The sequence below is a fragment of the Phaethon aethereus genome (genome assembly GCF_964289735.1).
Source record: "Phaethon aethereus genome assembly, chromosome: 1".
In the NCBI taxonomy this organism is placed as follows: Eukaryota; Metazoa; Chordata; class Aves; order Phaethontiformes; family Phaethontidae; genus Phaethon; species Phaethon aethereus.
The window spans coordinates 16,767,554-16,789,857 of NC_138575.1; the positions used below are offsets into that span (position 1 = coordinate 16,767,554).

At 43.2% G+C, this 22,304-nt stretch overlaps 1 protein-coding gene across 1 annotated transcript in view; it reads left to right on the forward strand.

Annotated features, from left to right (window-relative positions):
- Nucleotides 1-571: 571 nt before the first annotated feature.
- Nucleotides 572-22,304, forward strand: part of SLC2A13 (solute carrier family 2 member 13) — a gene marked incomplete at both ends in the record, with an annotated part of 152,533 nt that continues 130,800 nt past the window's right edge. Inside the window, one exon of the mRNA XM_082011851.1 lies at nucleotides 572-1,121. Coding sequence (XP_081867977.1) covers nucleotides 572-1,121 — 550 coding nt within the window. The remainder of the gene's footprint in view (nucleotides 1,122-22,304) is intronic.

Below are 22,304 nucleotides of genomic sequence, written 5' to 3' on the forward strand. Positions count from 1 at the left end.
GGGGGCCGCCGGGCAGGGACACCCTCCCACCCCAGCACTACCACCGCGGAGGGCTGCCAGGGCGGCTATAGCGGTGCCTGCGCGGCGCTCGCGCGGCACCCACCCGCCCGGGGCGTCCTCCCTTCTCCCAGCGCCTGTACGGGCAGAAGAGCAGCACCGCCGCTTGCCAGCACCTCTCCTCAGTGGGAGCGGGCGGGGCTGGAGGCGTCGCGGCGCTCAGCGCGCAGGCGCCGCCGGTGGCGCCTGCGCGGTGGTGTGTGCCACGGCGGAGCGGCTGGGCCCGCCCCCTGGCGCCCGCCGGGCCGCGTTCGCTACTGTCCCCGCCCGCTCCGCCTCCAGCTCCGCCTGGGCGCTGGGAGCGGCGGGCAACTTCCCCTCAAGTCTGTCCGGAGGCGGTGGGGACTATGCGACCCGACTGAGCGCGGCCCGAGAAGGGCGGGCGGGGCGAGGACAGCAGCAGCCGGCGCAACAGCAGCAGTCGCCCCGCCGCCGCAGCCAGAGTCGTCCGGCAGCCGCACGCCTCAGCCCCCTGCCCTCCCCCGATCGGGGCGGGAGCCACCGCGGCCGTCCCATGTCCCGCAAGGCCAGCGACAATGTGGAGTACACGCTGCGGAGCCTGAGCAACCTGATGGGCGAGAAGCGGCGGCGGCAGGCGGACGGGTCCGCCGGCTCGGGCGCGGCGGCGGCGGGCGAGCGGAGCCTCATCGCCGCCGAGTCGTGCTCCAGCCTCAACAGCGCGGCGTCGGGCGGCGAGCTGGAGCGGGCGGCGCGGCGGCAGTTCCAACAGGACGAGACCCCCGGCTTCGTCTACGTGGTGTCGGTCTTCTCCGCCCTGGGGGGCTTCCTCTTCGGCTACGACACCGGCGTGGTGTCGGGGGCCCTGCTCCTCCTCAAGAGGGAGCTCAACCTGGACGCCCTCTGGCAGGAGCTGCTCGTCTCCGGCACGGTGGGCGCCGCCGCCCTCTCCGCCCTGGCCGGCGGCGTCCTCAACGGGCTGTGCGGCCGGCGGCCCTGCATCCTGCTGGCCAGCGGCCTCTTCACGGCGGGGGCCGGCGTGCTGGCGGCCGCCCGCGACAAGGAGACGCTGCTGGGGGGACGCGTGGTGGTGGGGCTGGGCATCGGTGAGTGCCGGACCGCCCGCTGCGGCGCGACACCCGCCCCCCCCCCACCACCCCCGCGCCCCCAGGGTGCCTCGCTCCCCGAGGGGACTCCAGCTCTTGCCCCGGCGGGGCGGGTTAGACCGAGCCCCAAATCCGCGCGCCCGCAGCCCATATGTGTAAGGCAGCGAAAGGGGAACGCGGGCCGTTTGAGGCGCTGGGTTGCGGGCGAGGGGAACGCGTACCTGAGGTGAGGTGAGGAGCGCGGGCTCCTGGCCCGCGCGGCGGGGCTGGGGTGCGGGTACTTGCCCTCCGCGGTTTAACTTGCAGGTGGGGCAGTCGTAGCCCGTTTTAGGGGAGAGTTCCCTGGTTCCTGCACAAGGAGAATGGTCTCCCGTCCTTTCTGGGAGTTCGTCCTCGGGGGATCTGTCGGTGTCAGCGCCTCACGCCGCAGGCTGTGCATATGAGGGGGTTCTGAGGAGGCAGGAGGGAGGAGGAGATAGTGCCTGTCGTTCTGCACTGTAAATACCTCTCTTCTGATTCCCCGCACGGCTTTGCCTTTCGTGGGGCACTAAAGGAATGTTTTTGAGACAAAATGAGGTAGCAATCGCTCTGCTTGAATGAGAGGACCCTTTGCTTTGGAAGGCTTTGGGTTTCATTAATAACATGAACTGAACGTGAATCGCTGCTCTTAGACAGCTTTCATGTATGCGTTGCATAACTTGCAAGCAGTAGGCTCTGGTAAAACTTTATAGTTGTCACAACGAACTTGAAGTGATGGGGAGTAGTGTTTCCCTTAATCTTGGAGACTGGTGTCTGTGCCAACTATATCTTAAATAGCCCCAGAATTTTGGTTGCTCTCTCCATCCTGTCATTTGAATAATACTCATCATCCAAGGTGGGCTATATGTGGTTATTCAGAGTCCTTGGATTATAGTATGTATAAGAAAAAAAAAAAAAGAGGTAAATCTTTCTCACTGTGATCTCGCAACCCCTCCTATCTAAAAGCCTGAGGACAAATTGAGAATTCGACTTGTTTTCTTCTACATAGGAAAGTTCTGTTTCTTAGCCATTGAATAATTTTTTGAATTCTCTGGCTTGTTGCAGACACACTTGCTGTGGTGCAATTCGTGGCCTTATTAAGGAAGAAAGTTAGTGAGTCATAATAAGGGCTGTCAGAAATAAAACTGGCTCCATCCTTGAAAGGGCTCGTGCTGGTTTTCCTGGACAGTAAGGGACATCTTCAGGTTGCAGTTTTCCTACCCCAAGTTGGGTGGTTGGTTTTTATTTTTTAAAAGCTACCTCACTGCATTTTTTTTAATCAAGGCTTCAGACTGCGGAATGTTGATAACGTTTGTTACAATGTTCAGGAGACAGAAAACTAAATTTGACTGTGAGGTGGCAGAACAGGTATTTTGATGGCAATATATAGTACATAAGTTTAGTGGTAGATACTAAAAATATGAAATTTGACAGCTTTTTGTGTTCGCAAAGCTTCTCGGGTTCTTTGCTGATTGTAACTGTAAGTGACAAATACAGGGGGAAGAGAGAGGAAAGGGATGGAGGGTGTGCTTGGCTCTTGTGTATGTGTGTCTTGGAGAGAGATACATAGGCATGTTGCAATTGTCGTACAGTGCAAATAAATGACATTGGTATTGTCGGAGGGCTGTGAGACTGGGGCTTAATGTAATTAATACATAAAACACAGAAACTGTGAGCTGTGGGCTGTTCTTTCGTACAGCTGTAGACCTCCTGGGTGGTCTGGGGAGAGACATCTCTCTTTGGCCTCTTTCCACATCAGGGACCAAGATGGTGGTTCTACCAGGGCTCTGGAGGGCTGAAGTAAGGACTGAGAAATGTTCTGAGGATTTTGTAGCACAAAGACACTAATTTATATTTTAAAAATATGATATTTTCTCCTTTTTATCAAAGGTTGCACTTCTTTATGTGATAGAGCTTATGGCCAGAAACAAAGCATTACCTTAAATTGCTGTCACTGAAGCATCACAAGAGACTCCAAGAACCACAGAGTCCAATCCTAACAAGGTTTGTTTTACAAAAGAAAAAAATTTTGTGGTTCAAAACTGTTCTACAGCGAACTGCAACAGCCTCTACGTTAAAGCCTCTACGTTAAATCCTCCACCAGAGGGAGCCTGGATAATTTCATGGAGGCATTAGAAATTGGTGGAACTTTTAACCAGTTTCTTCCCTTTCTTCTCTTGGAGCCCTCTGACTATCATTTTACTGCCCACAGTGAGCAGGAACTTTGTAGTGTTGGTGTAAGGAGGTCACTCACTAACATGATGCTTCAGTGACAGTGCGAACTGCTGAACGGTAAGGGTGCGATGGTGTAGTGTTAGGAAATGCTTTCCTACCATCAAACTAGTAAAAACTTCTTAACTGTGTATAATTTTACACATTTTTGAGGTCTCTTCCCTGTAGCTCTCTGCCAGTTGCACATCAAGAGATCTACTCCAGAAGTGTGCGTACGCTTGCTTTTAAGAAATGAGTTACTGTGTTGTGGGCCTGTGGTGCTGTAAAAGCAGATGCAATGCGGGTTACCTATGGGGCTTCATTCCACCCTGGCTGGTACAGCATGGATCTGTGTTAATTGCGGTTCGTGTGAGAAAAGAGCCATTTTTCTTCCGACTGTGATTTATAAAGGGCTACGGTGAAACTTTCAAGGTTGAAAACCACAGGATATATGCTGAAATGAGGAACATCTTTCACTTGTCTGTCTTGTTTGCTTCTTACCATTTTCCACAGAGCTGTTTTCAGATAGAAAAACTCCTTTTCTCCCCAACAATTACAGAAGGAGATGTTTCTGGAAAATAAAGACCTTCTCTCAAGGACAATCCAAAGTCCTCTTTTATTGCAAATGTGGGATAGATTTCTATGGCTGGAAACAGTTATGTTCCCTTTCACTCCCCCCTCACCCCAATGTAAATACAAAGTATAGGGAATGAAAAAAAAAGAAAAGGAAAACCATGTTCAAGCATGAGCATAGAATATGCTTTGATCTTTTCAGGTATGAATTTCTAAATACATACTTCATGACAACTTCAGGCAAAATGACTTAAGAACAAGGTTATGGCTACCATTCCCTCCCCCAAACCTGCCCCTTCCCAAACAGCTCTGGTGCCTCTGACTCTTTAGGAATTTGGCTGAGCCTGGTGTCAGGAATGCAGCATTTGGATGGATATTGATTACAACAAATGTGGGCAAAACTCAGACATTTAGGAAATTGGATCATGTGCTTGGTAGCCGTTAGTATGAGCTTAGCTAGGAAAAGTGTCATTGGTACAAAGCACATGTGGACCTTTTGCATCTGATGATGCTAAAGGCCTCAGCCTGTTGCTGAAGGCCGACCAAGTACACTTGGTATGAGATTGAGGGTCAACATCGGTTTGCCTTGTGTTGGCTGCTGTAGTTGTACACCTGGCAGGAGAGCCAGGTTCTTCACTTGGCTCATCTTTGGTCTGTCCTAGCAAAGTCTGAGGACAGGCCAGAACTCAAACATGAAAGGTTAGAGCTAGGCATGCTGTAGATGAAGAGCTAATTCTACTGGAAACCTGCTGTTGTGAGAAGGGAGATGGAGAGTGAGTAGAGTATGCACTGGCACTAAGCATAATAGAGACTAGAAGAGATCATAATGGATAGCTATGTTTGCAAAGACCCTTCTTTCTTGGGCTGTAATCACTGCAATGCCCTAATTTTACAGTCACTTTGTTGTCTGAACCCATTGTCTGGATGTGTTTCCACTGCTCGCCAGTTCGCAGTGGAAGCAGTTTATCCTTCTGAGGTTGCTGCAGGTTTTAAGATGCAGCTGATGTACGTGGGTCTTGGCATGGTGTCTCAGGTAGCGTGCTGTTCAGATCACTTTTTCAAGAACATTTATGTACCAGCTGTGGAAGGAAAGCTGTTTGAGCACGCAGAGTTCAGGAAGTGACAGAATTAAGCTTGCTGGTGCAGAGTCGATCTCTATCTTAATGTACAGTCATTATCTGGATGATTAGATTCTCCTCTTGTTCAGCATGCAGAATAAATGGTGCTCAATTAATGATCAGCTCTTTAGTGTTTGTTTTCTTACTCCATGTGTAGCTTGGGCATTACTTAACATGCATGCTACCCAAGCCCTTGTGAAAGCAGAGTTACTTCTTAGGACTACTCTTGTGTGTATGCACTCTGTTACTACGTCTGCAATGCAATGGCGACCTGACTGGTTAGGTGCCTTGTCTTTCTCTCACCCCTGTCTTTGCTGGTACATGATGTATCTTCACGCACTGAGCCTATTGCTTAGTGCTTGCTTTCTACTCAAAATTTGTTGTGGTTTTTTTTTTTTTTTAAAGGCTGTATTTGAATGTGACATATGTAGTGTTCCTGGTAGCATCTTTTGACTGCATATGTAGGTCATTTTCTGAGCAGAGGAAACAAGATTGTACGCAGAATTAGGCAGGAGTGAAAAGCGCTGGCATATGGTTTGGGGCTCCCCTGGTGGGACTGGCTTCTACTGACAGGAAGGTCCAGTAGCAAATAACAAAAATAACCAAATTTAACCAAAGGATGTGCATCACATAGTGGCAGCCCTGTATTATCTTTACAGTGGTTAAATAAAGGTCCACCGTATCAGCTGGACTACCATGTATGCTGTGAACATAGTGGAAAATAACCAGTATGACCTGTTGCCTATTAAAGATGAGGATGTGTGCTGTTTTTTTAAATGTACTACTGAGCTTTCTCAGATGCTGTGTATTTTTAATCTGTAATTTTTTCCCCAAGATAATCTCCCCTCCTTGCCCAGCCCATGGGAAGCTCTAAAGCTTCAGTCTGTTCTATGAGTGAGTGTCCACCAATTTTTTTTTTAAAGGAGTTTATATCTTACTACATTTTAAGGGGGAAGGTCACCCTCAGCCCCCAAACATCCTGTGCTGCTTCTGGCAGATGCTTGTAATTTTCAATCCAGAGATTCATAGGCTATTGTTTCCTCCGGAGACAGTGGTTTGTTAGTATAAGCTTGCAGTAGGGGTGGAGGGGAATGGAGGGACAAATAGCCACGTTGTTGGAATGGGCTCCTGTACTGCCACTGACCAGAGATGCTCACCCAAGTCTCCAGGATCTATAGCTACTGTGGCATTACTTGTGTGCTCAGAGTTGGATCTCTGCATCTTAAGAGCTTGATCTGTTCTTGTGCAAAAGCATCTGGGAGGATACATTAGCTTCTGAGGGGAGTTGTGATATTGCAGGGTACCAGGAGCACATAAAGATGAAAACCTGTATCTTCTGAAGTCCTGTGATTTTGTGTGCATTGGACACGATACACAGTGCTATGCATGTCAGCAAGCACTGACTCCATTATTGCTTTGTCTGATGGTGTAATAACAAAAGATCAGCAATTTATATGCAAATATTGCTATCTTTGGCGAGTATTTAGTGACATTTCAGAATAAAGTATTAAGCACACAGAGTTACATCTAAGATTTTTTTTGACTTTTGATTCTTCTGGAAACTGGTTCAAGTCATAAGGGTGGTGTTTCCTTTTTTGGTTTGGTTTTTTACCTTTGTTTTGGGCTTTTTGCTGTTGTTTTTGTTTAAGTTAAAAAAAATTTCCCATTGTTCATAAACCTTGAAATTGATTTTCTGTCCTTAAAACATGGGAAACTTGTAAAATAGTTTTCCCTGTACTTGGTCAAACTGTTTCATCAAAACATAATTCCTGCTGTATTTTAAGGTGGGTTTTTTTTGGTTTTTTTTTTAATTGTTCATTTTGGAAAAAATGCAATGCATCCAGTTCATATGTGACATAAAATTGAAATTTTAATGTCCTTTCTTAGTCCTTACAAAAAGGCAACTTGAAGGAAGCTTGCAGTGTTAAACGTAAGCGTTTCTGTACCTATCTTGAAATATTCATGTGGGCACCATAGGTGGGCTTAATTTCAAATGCTTTGTTTGCTACAGGAATGAGAGACCAGTGGCATCCACTTACCATGATGTTAAAGACAGCATATCATTCAGCTGGAACTCTTGGGTGACTTGTTTGGCTGAAGCTTATACCGGTCCCATCAGCAGATGCACAAGGCAGGACATCTGAGGACAGTCCAAGAAGCAGATTTGAAGTGCTAGCTACTGTCTTCCGCTATGCACTGTCAGGATATGTGCTTGATTTTTTATTCTGAGCATACTAGTATGTACTTTGCCAATTGTATCTTGAGAAGCACTGAAAAATGTAGAAATACTGAAAGTAGATGCTGAAAAGAAGGGGGGGTGTGTTCAATTATCTTAAGTGGTTTTTATAGAATATATTGTATTTCTAAATACGTTAATTTATTTTAAAATGTAGTATTTTAGGGATTATTCCATGAAAGTATGGTAAGCTTTTGGGTTGCAAATCCCGTGGAAGTCCTGAAAATTGATGATTTCTACTTAAGATGGCTGGACTCAAACTGGATGACTGTGGCTCTGCTGGTACCATGGAGGTATAATGGGCCTGATGGATAGGTTTGTTTGCAAAACTGTTTTATGGGTCTTCATTGGTGAAGAACTGAGTTTTCATGTCTGACCTGTACAATTGGTGTTGCTGGTGTGAAGCTTGTGAAGAGGCTCGGTCAGGTGCGACAGCCATTGGAGCTGCTGAAAGCCTAAAACCAGTGACCACTAAAAATCAGGGGAGCAGAGTTCTCCCTTTGGTTTCTTTTTGCAATGATTGTGCCTGTGAACAAGTAGCAAGAGAAGCAGTTATTAAATGTGTTGCAGAGATCTTGTGCTACACAGCTCTGGATGAGTGTGTAGTCATTTCACTACTTTAGCTAAACTGTCTTTCTGTAGGTCTCGTGATGCAACTTGAATGCAAACCCTTCTAAAATGTATGTTGCTTATGATAATTGAAGAAATGAAGCTTTAAAAAACACACTCTCCTGTTCTTCCCATTTCTGATCTTCCTCTGATTTGTTGGAGGTTTTAGCTATGTGGTTTTGTTAAGGATTTATTCAAAGCAAATGCCTGTTCCGAAGGTGAGTTTTTTGTAGGTGGTTTCTCATTTTGACTGTGTATATACCCAGTCACTGCAGTTGGGTTTCCTAGCTCAGGGAGTTTGTCCCTTCTTCCTTCGCAAGTCCCTTACAGACTTGCTGCGTGCATGGATGAAATGTCGTGCCGCGACCTCAGAGCCCCTGTGCGTCTGGCTGGCTGTGGATAGCACCATGGCATGCTTTCAGCCATGATCTTAGCAAAGGTGTTCCCGCCTTCCCCTTGGTTCAGTCTCTTATTTGGCTAAATAGCAAGAGTACCTGTCTTTTCTGCAATTGGGGACAGACTTCCTTCTCATGTTCCTCCCCTTCAAGCAGCGAATCCTTGTTTGAAGTCCTATGAGTGCCCTAGGCATTGCTGCTGGATTGACTTTCCTGGGAATTCAGCCGTCTCTTTGTGTGGCTGTTTTGTTAGCGGGCTCAGATGCTGAAGCAGTTGTGTGGCTTTAAAAAAACAACAAAAAAAAGCATTTTTATTGATACCTGCAACTTTTTACCTTGGGCTTGTCCTTTAGTTGGCCCTCAGGGGTCTTCTCCCCCCTCCCCTAGTGATGGGTCTTCTAGTTGTGTATACTCAGGAGCTGTCACCCCAGCTTTTCTACTTGAACTTTTCTTCCCCCCTCCTTATTTTTCGAGTGTAATTTGGCAAGGGAGCAGCTCTGTGAAGGAGGTTTGCCCTCCATGGCTAATCTGAAAGGCTTCTTGGCTCTTATTAGAGCTAATGTTTTCCAGAAGCACCTGGCACTGACCTTGACGCTCGTCCTTTGCTCATGAGCATTTTGCATCGACGAGTGCATTCTGCTCCTGAGTGATGAGGCAATTTCCAGGCAAAAAAAAATTTCAAGGCAGTGTGGAAAACCCCGGTGATACCCGATGCTTTTAGCGCTCAGGCTGACAGGCACTCTGCAAGGCTGAACGGTCTTAAGGGAGAAGTGGGGTTTCCCTGGGAGGCAATTGCTTCATGCCTCAAACCTAGAACTTTCTGGTCTCTTTTTCTGTGTATTTGAGGTCTGAGTTTTCACAGGTGTCATGTCAACTGGTAGCATTGAGGAGCTCTCTAATCTAATCAGCAGCCAGCCAAACACATGCAGCCGCATGCTCCGTTGTGTCTGAGGCAGTAATGAAGCGATTGTCGATCTCCAGGTGATAGACACAAAACCAGAAGATGCCAGAAATGGCAGAGGACCTGCTGTGTAAACAAAAACGTGTATCTGAAATTAGATTCACCTGGCAATCACCCATTTTTTCATAGTCTAGACAAGATTAAATAGCTTTAAAAAGCTATTCCATAAGTGGGAGCCATAAGGCAAGAGTTTTCCAGCCTTTTCCCAGAAGTGGGAGTTTCTCAGACTAACCTTTTATGTCTTGGACAGAAAGCACCCCTTCTGTTTCCCTTTTCATTCTGTCAGGAGCCTTATGTGCATGGTTTTCCCCCCTGTTGCTTCTCTTGCAAGCTTTCAGGGAAGCAAAACCAGTAATTGTGGTTTTAATGTGCCTATGGACATAATCACTTTGGGAAGAGAATATTATTGTCCAGCAGCTGGAAGGGAGTATTAGGGATATCTTTGTGTTTAGCCACAGCTCTTCTGCTTTCCTGCCGTACTCTGGAAATCCAGGGGAATGTGTTCCAAGTTGGAAAGAGCCTGCCTGGTGTTACACATGTTGTATTGCCCATGCTGTGGGGCATGTGGTCTTGTAAACTGGGAACGCATTGCAGTGAGTGCTGCTCTGAGAGAAACATGTATTGAAGTGATCACTGGCCTGTACCAATGGAAGAAACTCTTCAATTTCTGATTGCTCATAAGAAATTCTCTCCTGTTCCTTCTCTCAAATGCTTGTACTGTGCCAGAATGGCGTAGAAACCTGACAAAGTCTTGAACAATCTGCCTTGCTTAGTAACTTCTGATAGTTTTTCGGGTATATTTTTGTAGTTTTAGCACTCCTACTCTTGGCTCACCAGATTAACTTGAAGGCACCAATAATTTGAAATCAGTTGCACCCCTAATGAATAGGTGGATGTAGGATTTTTGGGTGGTGTGTGGTTTTTTTTTTTCCCAACTTGTTGGTAGTTCCTGTTTGTCGTCTTTTTTTCATGCTGACACAGTCATAAAAACATGAAGGTGACCTTAAGTAAGTGTATTTAAATGACTTCATGTTGTTATTGGTGATACATTACTGTCAAGAGCAGTGCCATCATTCATAAGCCATCAGTCATATTTATTGTAATAAAACAGAAAAAAGAAAAAGTTAGGTATTGGTTGTGTTTGAAAACAACAGTAGTAATCTTGATTTGTGCCCTGCTCTGAACTGAATTCTGCAGCTCAGCCAGGTCCTGCCATGACATCCGCCCTGCTTCCAAGGGCGAGGGAGGAGCAGAGCTGCAGGCATTCCTCCTTTTCCCTAGTGCAGTACCAGGGCAGAGCTGCTGTGCCCAGAGGAGCAGGAAGGCAGAAGGGGCATTAGTGCTGTCCTGTTCCCATGCCCTGCAGTTCAGCCTCCAAAGCAAGACCAGACCAGCTGGTGGAAAAAGGGAGGTCCTGTTCCCATCCCCCTGTTTTTCCTCCCCTAAATTACCATTGATTCTTGTCCAAAGCATGTAATAATACTACAATACTTGGTAGTTATCTGTGGCTCTGTGGGTTTTTTAACCAATACTACGAAAGATTCAAACGGTATGGCCTGTTACTTTTTTACAGCTCTAATCCTGGAGGAACTGGCAGTACTTAAGCTGGAGGAAATACAGTTACTGATTTACTGTCTCTTCAGCTGCACATTCAGAAATGGATAGGCAGTCAGGATTCCGTAATTTCTTTAAGGAAGAGTTAGATGATCCTGATGCTGAAGACTACCCTCTGAGCATGTTGCGGTTTTCTCTTGTGCTGCTGAACTGGCAGTTGTAGCATAGGCTTCACATTCCACCGTTCAACAGAAAAAGAAAAAAATATCAGGGAATTAGAGAAGAAAAAAAAAAGCTACTATCTTAAAGGTGCCCATAGAAATTTGGAAGCAAAATCTGTTTTGAAGCTAATAAATAAATTATTGAAACTAATAAATATACCTAATAAATTACTTATTCCTGAACTTTTTATAGGAAAAGTGGTAGATAACTAAATATATTGATGAAAGCTCTGACAATGAGGCTGGAGCAACTTAGAAATCTAAGAAAGGTAACTGAAGCACAGAGCCTACATGAAGTGTTGAAAGCAGGGGATTGTTTTGCTGCCTGTTTGAACATCTTAACTGGAGTGCAGTTGGGAACAGAGAGAGTTGGGAGCCTGAGTTGTAGTATAGTTGATGGAGGTTGGTATATAAGGATCCCAAAGTCAGATGCCTTGAGTCAGAGCTAGTACCCCTTTGAAATCTACTTGTCCAATGTGTGATAGTAGGAGAGAAACACTGCTTCTTACAGAATTCTTTGTGTGATTAAGTTTCGGGTCAGTGTGCTGTGTTTGTTATTCCCACCTGTATTAGGACTTACTCTGCCTAACTGTTGTTTTGAACTTAATTTTCTGTTTGTAGCTGCCCACCTAGGAAGTTTTGTTTAGTCTGTGGGGTTAAGGAGATAAAATCGGAAGGACTTGCCACTAAGTGCTTGCTCTCTTGATTTGGTTGGTTAATATTTTTAGGGTTGTTGGTTGGAGCCGTGATGGATCCTGGGGAGAGTCTAACATCCAAGAAAGGCAGTGTGGTAGCTGATGAACTAGAGCACAGTGAGCATGGAGGAAGTACTGGTTAAGACCAAAGCTGTGTGTACTTTAAGCATGCATTTCAGCAAATGTTTGCATATAAGTGACCTTCTTTGTTTGTTCACAGGTCCTTGATTATTGGACTGTTGAGGTCAGTAGTAGCTATGTCAGCACAGGAATGGGGAATCTGGCTGAGGGGGAAAAGGTAAGTCTGGTTTTATTCACTATGGAGTTCAGCAGCTAAGTCTTTTTGCCTCGTAGACTCCCTGCTCCTGCATTAATCATAGGCGCTGCTGACCTCACCAGTCCAATTCGGACTGGAACAGCTTGGTATGAATAGAAAGCCAGAGCCACCCAGACAACTTCAGGATCTTGAAGAAAGGGGTGGAAAAGTCTAAGTGTTGTACATAGGCATTCATGATGTTTTAGTCCAGGAATTCAGTCACTGTAGTAATAGTTTGAGCTGAATACCAGGGTCTGGTTTTGTGCGCTATGTAGTTCCTGGGTAGGAGGAGAAATAAGGCACGGAATGTAGATCCTTTCTCTTGTAATGATTGACTGGCATGTTCCTGGAAAAAATCATTGGTGCATATAGCAGAAATCTGGGCAACACATTGAGTAGAGCATTACACAAATAATGTCAGCTTCTCTTTTAGTGAGTGGGAATGTACTTTACTAAATTCTTTGAAAGCTTGGATGAGAAGGTACTATTTATTTTAAATTCTAACTTTGGGGCAGGGCACAATAGTTGTCTATATCTGTATGCTCTATGTGATTACCTCGGTGCATCTTATGGTCCTGCAGGTTTAGGGCTTCCCTCCTCTCCTGATCTCAGTGTGCAGTTTTGCTAGCTAGGGTAAACAAAACATTGTCACCTTCAACAGTGTATGTGCTTCTGAAACAGGTGTAGTTTCAAGGCATAATTTTTAGGTCAAGCTTTGTTGTTGTTTTGCTTTCTTTTGCTTTCTTTTGTGTCTTCTGTTGGTGACTTTAAAGTAAGAAGAGATGCAGCTTGTGTTTTGGCTTTGATTCTGCCTATCCCCACCTATTTCTGTATCTTCCTTCCCTGGAATCAAAAGCTGTCTGTTGTATCAGTCGGCAGGGCCTCTCCCTGATTCAAAGTTAATTGCTTTGCCTGACACCCAGGTACTATCTGGGCGATTAATCATTGTCCTCTCAGATGTGGAGTGCTCCCTTGCACAGGAGGAAGCAGTGCTCTGAGCTTATAAATGCAGCAGTGCAGGGAAGGTTTTTCCTCATAGCTCAAGACCAGTAGGCCTGTCTCCTCTGTCATACCAGTTGTATCTTTAGGAAGATCTGAGCCACCCATTTAGAATATTTATGTTTAGTCTCTTCAGGAGTTAATTCTCAGTAATTCACCCTGGTGAAAGTTCTAAGGGACTGTGTGCGTGTTTTCTGGTTTTCCGTACCTAGAATCTTAACCTGCTTCTGTCTGTCTTAATAGAGCCTGTGCTCATGGTCATACTCCCCCTTGTATCTCCTATCCATGAGTGTGGGTTTGTGTGTGTGACTGTTTTAGATGGGTTGCTGAGGCATAGATCCCTATGGCTGTGTGTGGGTTGGATGAAGGCAGGCCTGGCCTGCCTGTTAGCCTTCTGTCTCAAGCTTTTGTATTAATTCTGCTTTTCTTCGTAGAGGTTTTTTCCAGGATAAATGAAGTGAAACTGTGAAAGCTTAGGTGTGATGGGGACTTGTTATGGACCACTTTGTTACAGTCAGACTATTCGGTTTTTCAATTTGTCTAGCTGCAATGGCTTCTTATCCCCAAGTTTCCCATATGAAGAATCTTCATTTGGACTGGGATGTAGGGAAACTTTCACTGGTGCAAAGAAGGGGGAACTGGAAGTGTGAGTACTAAAGTAGCACTACTTGAACTTCAGTAACTCATCTGCTACACTTGTCTTTCTTGGCCTGCGTTGGTGAGAAGGAATGCCTGACCTAGGGCTCCAGGACAGTCATGTTGGGAAGTAAGAATCCAGACATCTGGAGAACTCTGTGTGTGTGCATGCACAGGAAGAATTGTGTAATGAAATAAAATTATATTAGTGGATATTTTAATTAGTTGTTTGTATTTTTCTGGTGGGAAAACATGTGATTAAAGGTGGCTGTGCAAGAGGATACCATAAACCAGTCGTGCAGATTTTCAGGATTAGTGTGTTGGGAATGGATTCCACAACTGTGCTCTGGAGGACAGGAGAAGGTATGAAGAACTGCTGTGGGGTATGGAGCCATTCTTTCTGCTTCTTTAATTTTTTTTAATCAAGTGGGAGTATATAGTTCTTGGCTCAATCCTTTCTTCTTTGTTAAATTTTTATCTAGTAAGGATGTATGTTTATTGGCTTAGACAATGTGGACTTGTATGGTCTAACAGCCATACAGGGTAGCTAGTTTTCATCTGTGCTGTGGCGATGAGCAAGAGAAAGAACTTCAAGAGGCCTGACTCAGCACACTTACCAGTTTTAAGCCACTGTGATTCCACTGACATGATCTTGATAAACTACTAATTAGTAAAGTACTTTACAGGAGAGATGAATCTGTTCATCAGGTGATTGTAGGTTCATATAAAATTAAGTCTGTAAGATAGATATGGATGTCAAACTGAGCTACAACTGAAAAATACAACTTCAGGCAAAATTGTTAGAGAAGTTTATAAGACTTGTGCGTCATCTTCAAATATCAGCTTATCGTATTTCTTTGTAAATGCTTATGTTCATCTTCTATGATATTTTGCTTACAGCAATGCTATGTTTCTTGCTTAAAGCAAATGATTCAGTTAGTTGTAGTAAAACATAAAAATGCCTGTGTGCATACTTCTCAGTCTTGTACAAATATGTTTCCAATGTAGCTGAGTCATCCAGAAGCAATGTATGGCTCTCTTTGTTTGGATTTCTATTTGTTGTACATTATCAGCATTAAAATACATGTATTCCTAAGGCAATAATAGGTTGAGAAGTGTTTGGTCTACTGTGTCTCCTTTTTACAGTTGCTCTGTGTGTTTTTGGTTTGGATTTCTATTCGTCATGCATTATCAGTCACTAAAATACATACATCCCTGAAGCAATAATAGACGAAGTGTCTGGTCTGCTGCATTTCACTTTCACAGTTGCTCTGTGTGTTCTGTACTCTGCAGATTTGTCCTGTTACAGGATCTGTAGCCATCAGACTTGTAAGTCATAGTAAATGTTGCCAGTGCAAATACTAGCTTGGGTTACCTGTCCTAGGAGTTGGAACTCACAGTTTGCTTCTGTGCTGTAGAAGCAATAGTATCAAGGACACTATTGCAAGAAAAAAAATAAAATATTTCATGCTGATACAAAGAGCTAGAGACACATAGTCTTGAACTCATCTTGCCATAACATGAAGTTTTTTGTCACACGGCTTTATAGTATCAAGGTTGAAGCACAACAAGCCTTATGTTAAAACAAGTTAAATACGTGCATGTGGTTGTTTTACTTTGCCACTCAGAAGGCCTTCTAACTTTAAATACTGCAGTAAGAAAATGTCTGTTGTACTGTTGAAAGCCCTGACTCGCACATTGTGAGACCCCAAATGTCTGATGCACCGTCTTTGCTAAGTAAACATAAGGCCAATCTGTAATTGGATTTGTCACTTCCTTGCCACTTGGTCTTAAAGTGACTGTGGTACTTTATGCCTTCAGTTTTCTGTCTGTAAGGTGAGGCTGATGTTTGCTTGCTTTTTCGAAAGGCATTCTTGGACTTATTAAAAACAAATAATAATCTTCTATCAGTCATAACCTGTTCAACACTACAGTTTCTGTGAATGGACTTCATGGTCTGATTTTTCTGTTTCTCGGATAATTTCCTCTACAGTCAGATCTTTGCTCTCTTCTTTCCCCCCTTGCTGTGTGTTTGGCCTTTAGACAGGCAGTACTGTTGGTGGTACTAGTCAAGAGGAGCCTGGGCTCGGGGAAGCCTGATGTTCAAATCTTACTGAAATGGTGGTAAATTATTTGTTACAAATTGCAATTAATGGCTGTTATGTAATTCCCACTTGGCTTTGTAACTTGTAGGTAATTCTACTTAACTGGAAGCCCAAACTGTGTGTTAATAGATACATATGTACAAATTATCACACACTTGTCATTGCACAGAAAGATAAGAGTGCCTAAAATGAACCCAACTCTATTAAGCATTTTTAAGATGTATCTCAGTGGAGCAGTGTACACTTAGGTTCCAGAATGTAATCTGACATGCTGTATCACTACCTATGCTTATTCTTCAGTTACTCCCACAAGCCTTTTCTGTTCCTTACAGGTAGTTGGCACAAGAGTCGTTAAAAGACTTTGCTACTAAACGCTTTTGGTAATTTATACCTAAGCTTGAGTTTTATGATACGGTATATTGAAACACTTCTCAAAGGGTCTGTATGTCTTAGCAGTTAAAAAGGCCTTTAAGAAAAGAGAGCAATGTAAACTCAGAGTGAGCAGATGAATGTGGATATGAACTTGACAGAATTTGAAAGGTGGATCATGCTGCGCCGGAAGATAATGAGCAGTAGACATTTCAATTGCTGAAAGCACACGCTGCATTGGAAGCACAGTCCATGGGAAGTTTTTCTTGCTGTTATGTTACTGTGGGAGGTCACAAGTATTAAGGAAAGGGGTTCTGCTATTGAGGAGGTTATCTTTGGTGGCAGGAAGAGTAGCGTTCTGCTAGAGTAGAGGCTTCTTCCCAACCTTATCTACATACAAACCTGTCATCAACATGGGTGCTTTGCAATGGATTGTAAAATTTTACAGGGAAAATACTGTGATTTTATTATTTTCTAACTGTGTACAAGTATAAATGGTACTAACTGGGCAGGTAGGAGTGGGTAGTGAGTAATTCGGAGATCCAGTCACCTATGAGCTGTTTTGTGCTTTGTTGCCGGTTCCTAGTGCTTTATTAGAAGCTATCACAACTGGTTTCTTTCCTACTCACAGTTACTCTATTAGTGCTCAGTTTAATGATTCTTCTCTAGTGGTAATTAATTCTGCCTCCTGATGCTGCCCTCCTGCAGTATTGTCAGCAGTCCCTACCTTTTGTTTTGGGAAATAAGGAAGAGGGAATAGACCAGAGATGTTTTTAAAATGTAAATAAAAGTAATTCTCTTTACTTTTTAGTGAAAATTCTATTATATGTAGCTAGGTTTTACTGTAATTGATGTTTCAATTAGATCTTGCTTTATGAAAACTTAATTAAAAGATGAGGTGAAATGTGACCAGATTATAGGAAAAAACAAGATGGAAGACAGTAATTGCTTCATAAGGTTTCTTTGGAAAGAGTGCTGTGAGGATTTGGAGGTCCCTCCCTGCTCTGGTGTTAGGATTTTCAATTATCCTCAAATATGAAAATTTCTTTAAGTTTTCTTTGTGAAAGTAGATTAATACTGTAAGTGCAGAACTTGCAAGGTTTGTATTTCAGAGACATCATGGATTTAGTTGTTTTTCTTGGTGGTAGCTTGTGCATGAATCTTTTCACTTAAAACTTGAACCTGACATGAGAATGTCTTGTCACTTTGAAGGGGAATGTGGCTTCATTTTTAACTTTAAACCTTTCAGTTCTAAGGATGGAATCCACTTTTTAGTGGGAGCAGATATGAAGGAGTTAAATAAAATTAACAGGAGGCTCGCTGTAGTAGCGATGCCTCAGAGTACAAAAAAAGCTGGGTGTCTTAGAGGCTGGGGGACAGCAAACTGAAACAGCAGAATATTTCGTTGCCCAGTTAGTCATCTTATGACTTACAGTGATTTGTTGCAACTTGCGCAGTGCAAGTCACAGGAAAAGCAGATTTTATCTTAACAATATTATTTGCTGCATCTATGTTCCTTAGAGTAGGACTGTCAGATATGCCATTTTAAATGCGAACTCCTAATTCTTCTTAAAATTTCTTGTTTTTGCTATCCTCGGATGGGATAGGGGCAACACAAGCAGAGTGCTGGATGAGAGGATCAGTGCAGTGCTCTGAGTTACAGCAGGGCATTTTAGATACCCATCTTCCTTTTAATCTTTAGGTTCTCTAGAGTTACCAGGGTCTTCTATCAATTCATGAGATTTACTGAGAACATCACGATGTTTGCCCAGCTTTCACTGCAGGCTGACCTGCAGCTCTTCCTGAATCCTCCCTTGCTAACATGCCTGGAGGACGAAAATGGCAGGAAAGAGCCGCTCTGTGGGCGAACCTCAGGAGCTGTGCTCCTGTGATCTGCAGTTCTCACATCCATTTGCTGAGCGCACTGTTATTAATAAGGAGATCTGCAAAGTAAAAGTTGGAGTAAAGCAACCCTGTTTGCAGAATTACATCTGCTGTTTGGAAGACAGTGGTCCATTATAATGCATCTAGGGGACTGCAAGTTGTCAACAGCTGAAAGCCATGGGAGCAGCATCTCTCAGGTTTTCCTGAGATCTGTCCTCTACTGGTCTCTTCCTCGAGGCCTTGAGACTTGCAGCCTTGTTTTTAGGAAGCTCTTTGTCAGTCCGTTTCCCTGATAAAATTTAGCAGTAGTTTCTTCCCACCTGCAGCATCCACCCACTCCTGGTTAGCTGAGACTTTCCTCAGCTTTTTGTCCCTTAGATGTTGGTATTGGAGTAGCTGATCTGTTCCTTTTTTCCCTTTAGCGCTTGATAGCTACTGTCTTGGTTTTTTTTCCACAAATGCTGCAGCCTCATTCTTCACTTGTAACATCTCCTTTTTGTCAGTATAAGCAACTGATGGAAGTAAATACACACCAAAATAGGTTAAAGTACCCTTGTATCTCTTGACAGCTTGAGTATTACACCATGAATCTTGCAGTTGTGGTTGCTGATCTAGACTGTCTCAAGTCATTTCTAGGAGTAAATCTATGTGACCTGAAGAAGTTCATCACTGGTTTGTGTCTCTACTAAGGACAGTCTAGTGCAAGATCTGTGTCCTAATAGCCAAAACCCTTTCTGAGACTTAACCAATTTACTTGAGAGATCCTTACCTGGGATTCCTCCATAGGATGTTCCCCCTATTACAGTTGCATTTTGCTGGCACCAAGCACCTGTTATTGAAATGGTAGCAGAAACCCCAGACCATGGGGAGAAGTTGCATCAAAGCTAGGCATTTAAGCTGAGCTGCTTCTTATAAAGGAAAGAAATGCGCAGCACTTGGACTACAGACTCATGTTGACTTAACCTGTGTGCACTGGGACCAACTTTACTCTTCCTAGCATGCAAAAGGTGCGTGCCATGGAAGGTATCTTGAGGAAGTAGTACTGTACTGATTTCTACCACGCCCCCCAACCTCCAATACTGCAAGTATAGACACCATTTATTTTCCTATATGGTCCAAAAAAAAGTGTTTTATTATCATCCTTACGTGGATCATTTGTATTTGTAGACACAATCTTGTTGGTGTATGAAACCTCTAGCATAGAAGGAAACTGAGCAGTCACCGTGACTCGTATATTTTCATTATAATGATAGTTATACTTGCATTACTCTCATGAATGCTACTTGCATTATAATGATATAATTGAAACTTGTTTTTCAAAATCAGGCCTTAGGCTGTAAAAGGCTTATAGGGCTTTTGTTTGTTTTTTAGAGCAACAGTTATAAAACCATATAACTGGTACCTGTCTTCCTACAAGTCGTGCTGTTTGTTGCACAAGTGGGTAACTAAATGTAGTAATTCATACCAAATACAGTTTTCTGCATTGACGGTTGCAATGTATTTACCCATTGCAAGCAAGCACAAAATTACTGGGAATGTAAACTAGACAGGCAGTATTTTTATAAATGGCTTTCCAGAATAGCAAATAAACACATTCAATGTTACTCCATAGTTTTTGTCTAGAATACTAAGTTTGCAATGAGATTAGTCTTTCTAGATGAGGTTTTTTTTTTATCAATGCAAGTGGTAGGTAAGAAGATGCATTCTTCTGCTTGTCTTGATCTTAAGCTGCATGTTTGGAGTCAGTTTCTGGACTTCTGGTTAACACAATGAAACCTAAAGCAGTTTACAGAAAAGTTAACTGGTTTAACTGTTTTAGTAATTGCACTTGTAGAAAGAGGTACAGTTAAAACTAAGTTACTTCTTAGGTGAAGAGGTAGGGCTTTCAGGTATCAGTTGAAGGCATGCTTCTACCTGAGCTGTAGTTCAGCTTCTAAAGCTTATTTGTGTTTGTTTAAATATCACTTGTCTTAGAATTATTGTAGGTTGGGTAAAGCATTACTGTAGTAGAACTAGGAGAGAAAAAAAGCGGTTTAAAAGTGCAAAGCTGGCAAGGAGTGTTCATTTTATGAATAGCTTTCAAATCATTACCTTTGTCCTCTGAAAATAAAATTTCTCTGCACAGAAAGTCTTTGCTAATCCTTGAAGTGTTCAGCTGTTGTTGTGCGGTTTTTGGTGTGGGAATGGTTTTTTTGTTTGTTTGTTTTTAACCATGTAGCAATTGCATGGTGTTCATCATGCTAGCTTTCTAGCATATATGAATGGTTATGCACATGAGTCCTGACGGATCTTTCTGGGCCATTGTAAAACCATACTTCCCTGCTGGAAATTGCTGTTTGTGTGGCTGAGTCAGCAGAAAGAGCTGCATGGCCACTCCTCAGCTGCTCAGTTAGTGCTTGTTGTGATCTCACACCTTAGCAAGAGTCTGCGTCAGCCACCAGATCGAAAGTCTCAAATGGGAAACGGAGTAGCTGAGACGCGGATATGCATCCTGATCTGCTGCCTTGCTGGAAGGGGAGGAGCGACTGGCTGGGGAAGCAACTCCTTATCTTTTGGCTGTGACCGCCTTGGGTCTTGGCCAAGTTCATCTGCCTGTCTTTCCTGGATGTAAGCGAGCAGCACGCATAGTGTGTAGTCTGCATGTGCTAAAGAATGTCCACGGGAAAGTGCTGCTGGTATCAATTGCTGTTTATTTAAACTAAAAGCTTCACTTTTAAAGTAGATTAAGTAGTGCTTGTCTTATGTGTTTATACAAGCTGTCATAAAGAAAACTGCTATGTTGTATTTCTAATTTGCAGGTGAAAGAAAAATAAAATTTTCTGAAGTGAGAAGCTTTTGCAATATGGTAAAAATAAAGGTTGTGTGCAGTATAGAACTCTACGCTGTTTCACTCTTTCACAATGAAAGATCTTCCGCAGCTTTTAAGTTCTCAGAATATTTGCAGATAGGGCTTGACCAAAATTAATTCAGAAACAGAACAAATTAGGACTTTTTACTAGTGCTTTTGGTAGCTTTTTAGTTATTCTTAGGGCTGACTGTTAATCTTGTATTGTTATACTGGTTCAGAAGTGCACTTCTTCATGATTCCTGGTACCTTTCAAGTAGAGGGACCCATAGCAAATTCAATATTAAAAGTTAGTGATACTCCCTCCTCTGCATACCTGTGTGCACACACAAATACTTTAAGAGTTTTTCCTATTTAGGTTTACCTAAAAATGCTGTTCCAGAAATAATTAATCTGCTCCTGTCTGGGTCACTTTAGAAAAAAGAGAAAATCCATTTCAATGTTGAAAGCTGCTAAATACAAATTGATAGCTGTGTAGGTGACCCAACAAAAGACTTTTAAACTTTTGCTTATGGAAAATGTAGGTGTAAGTTAGCATCAATTACTTTGCTTATGTATTTTGAAGAAACTGTCACTGATGAGCTAGCTTGATTAATCACCAGTTCAGTTGTTACATTTTTATGATGCTATCTTTTAGCTGGATTTCTTTTAGGAATAATTCTGATTAATGTTTTGAAGTAATATGAAACAGGGTAGATCTTAAAGCTAGACCTGTGGGTAGATTTGGGCAGCATGAAGGGAGTAACTTGTTTTAAACATGCCAGCTTTCTGGAATGGGACCTACAGCCACGAACTACCAGCACAGGTTCCCAGTATAGCACGCTGTGAGAAGGAGGTCCCTCAGCAGGATACCCAGGAACTAGGGCAGCTGAGTGGGGAGGTGTCTGACTGAGTGTTTCACAACCTGGACTAAAAGGAATATATGCTGGCCATAAAGAAGGACTGAATACGGGTAACTAATTCTGGGCTGCTGGGAAATGTAAACTGTGATCTGATGTTTGTAGCTGAGCACCCTTGCGCTTTGGACAGTTGCGAAGATCCTTGCTTCAAATTCACTGGATGTTTAGCTTGATTATTTTGTCTCTGGTTAATTAAATTCCACTCTCTCCTCCTGATTGTACCACTCAAAAGAAATTTTCTCTTTGCATGTTTTTGGATTACCGTAACCTTGAGTAATCTTAAAATAACTTTGGATTAAAAAAATTATTCTCTTTAAAAATTCTCTTCCCAAAATGATCTGTTCTATATGTAGTACTAACGTTGAGGCTGAGGTTGAATAGGACCCTACAGTTAAAGTGGTTCTAACACTTAAAATAGTTACTTTCATCTGACCTTAAAAACTTTCCCAGTTCTGTTTGGTTTCATGTAAAATTCTCTTTCCGTTCCTACTCTTTGACAATTTTCCCAGGGTGCTTTTTCCCTGCCTTCTAGCTCTCGT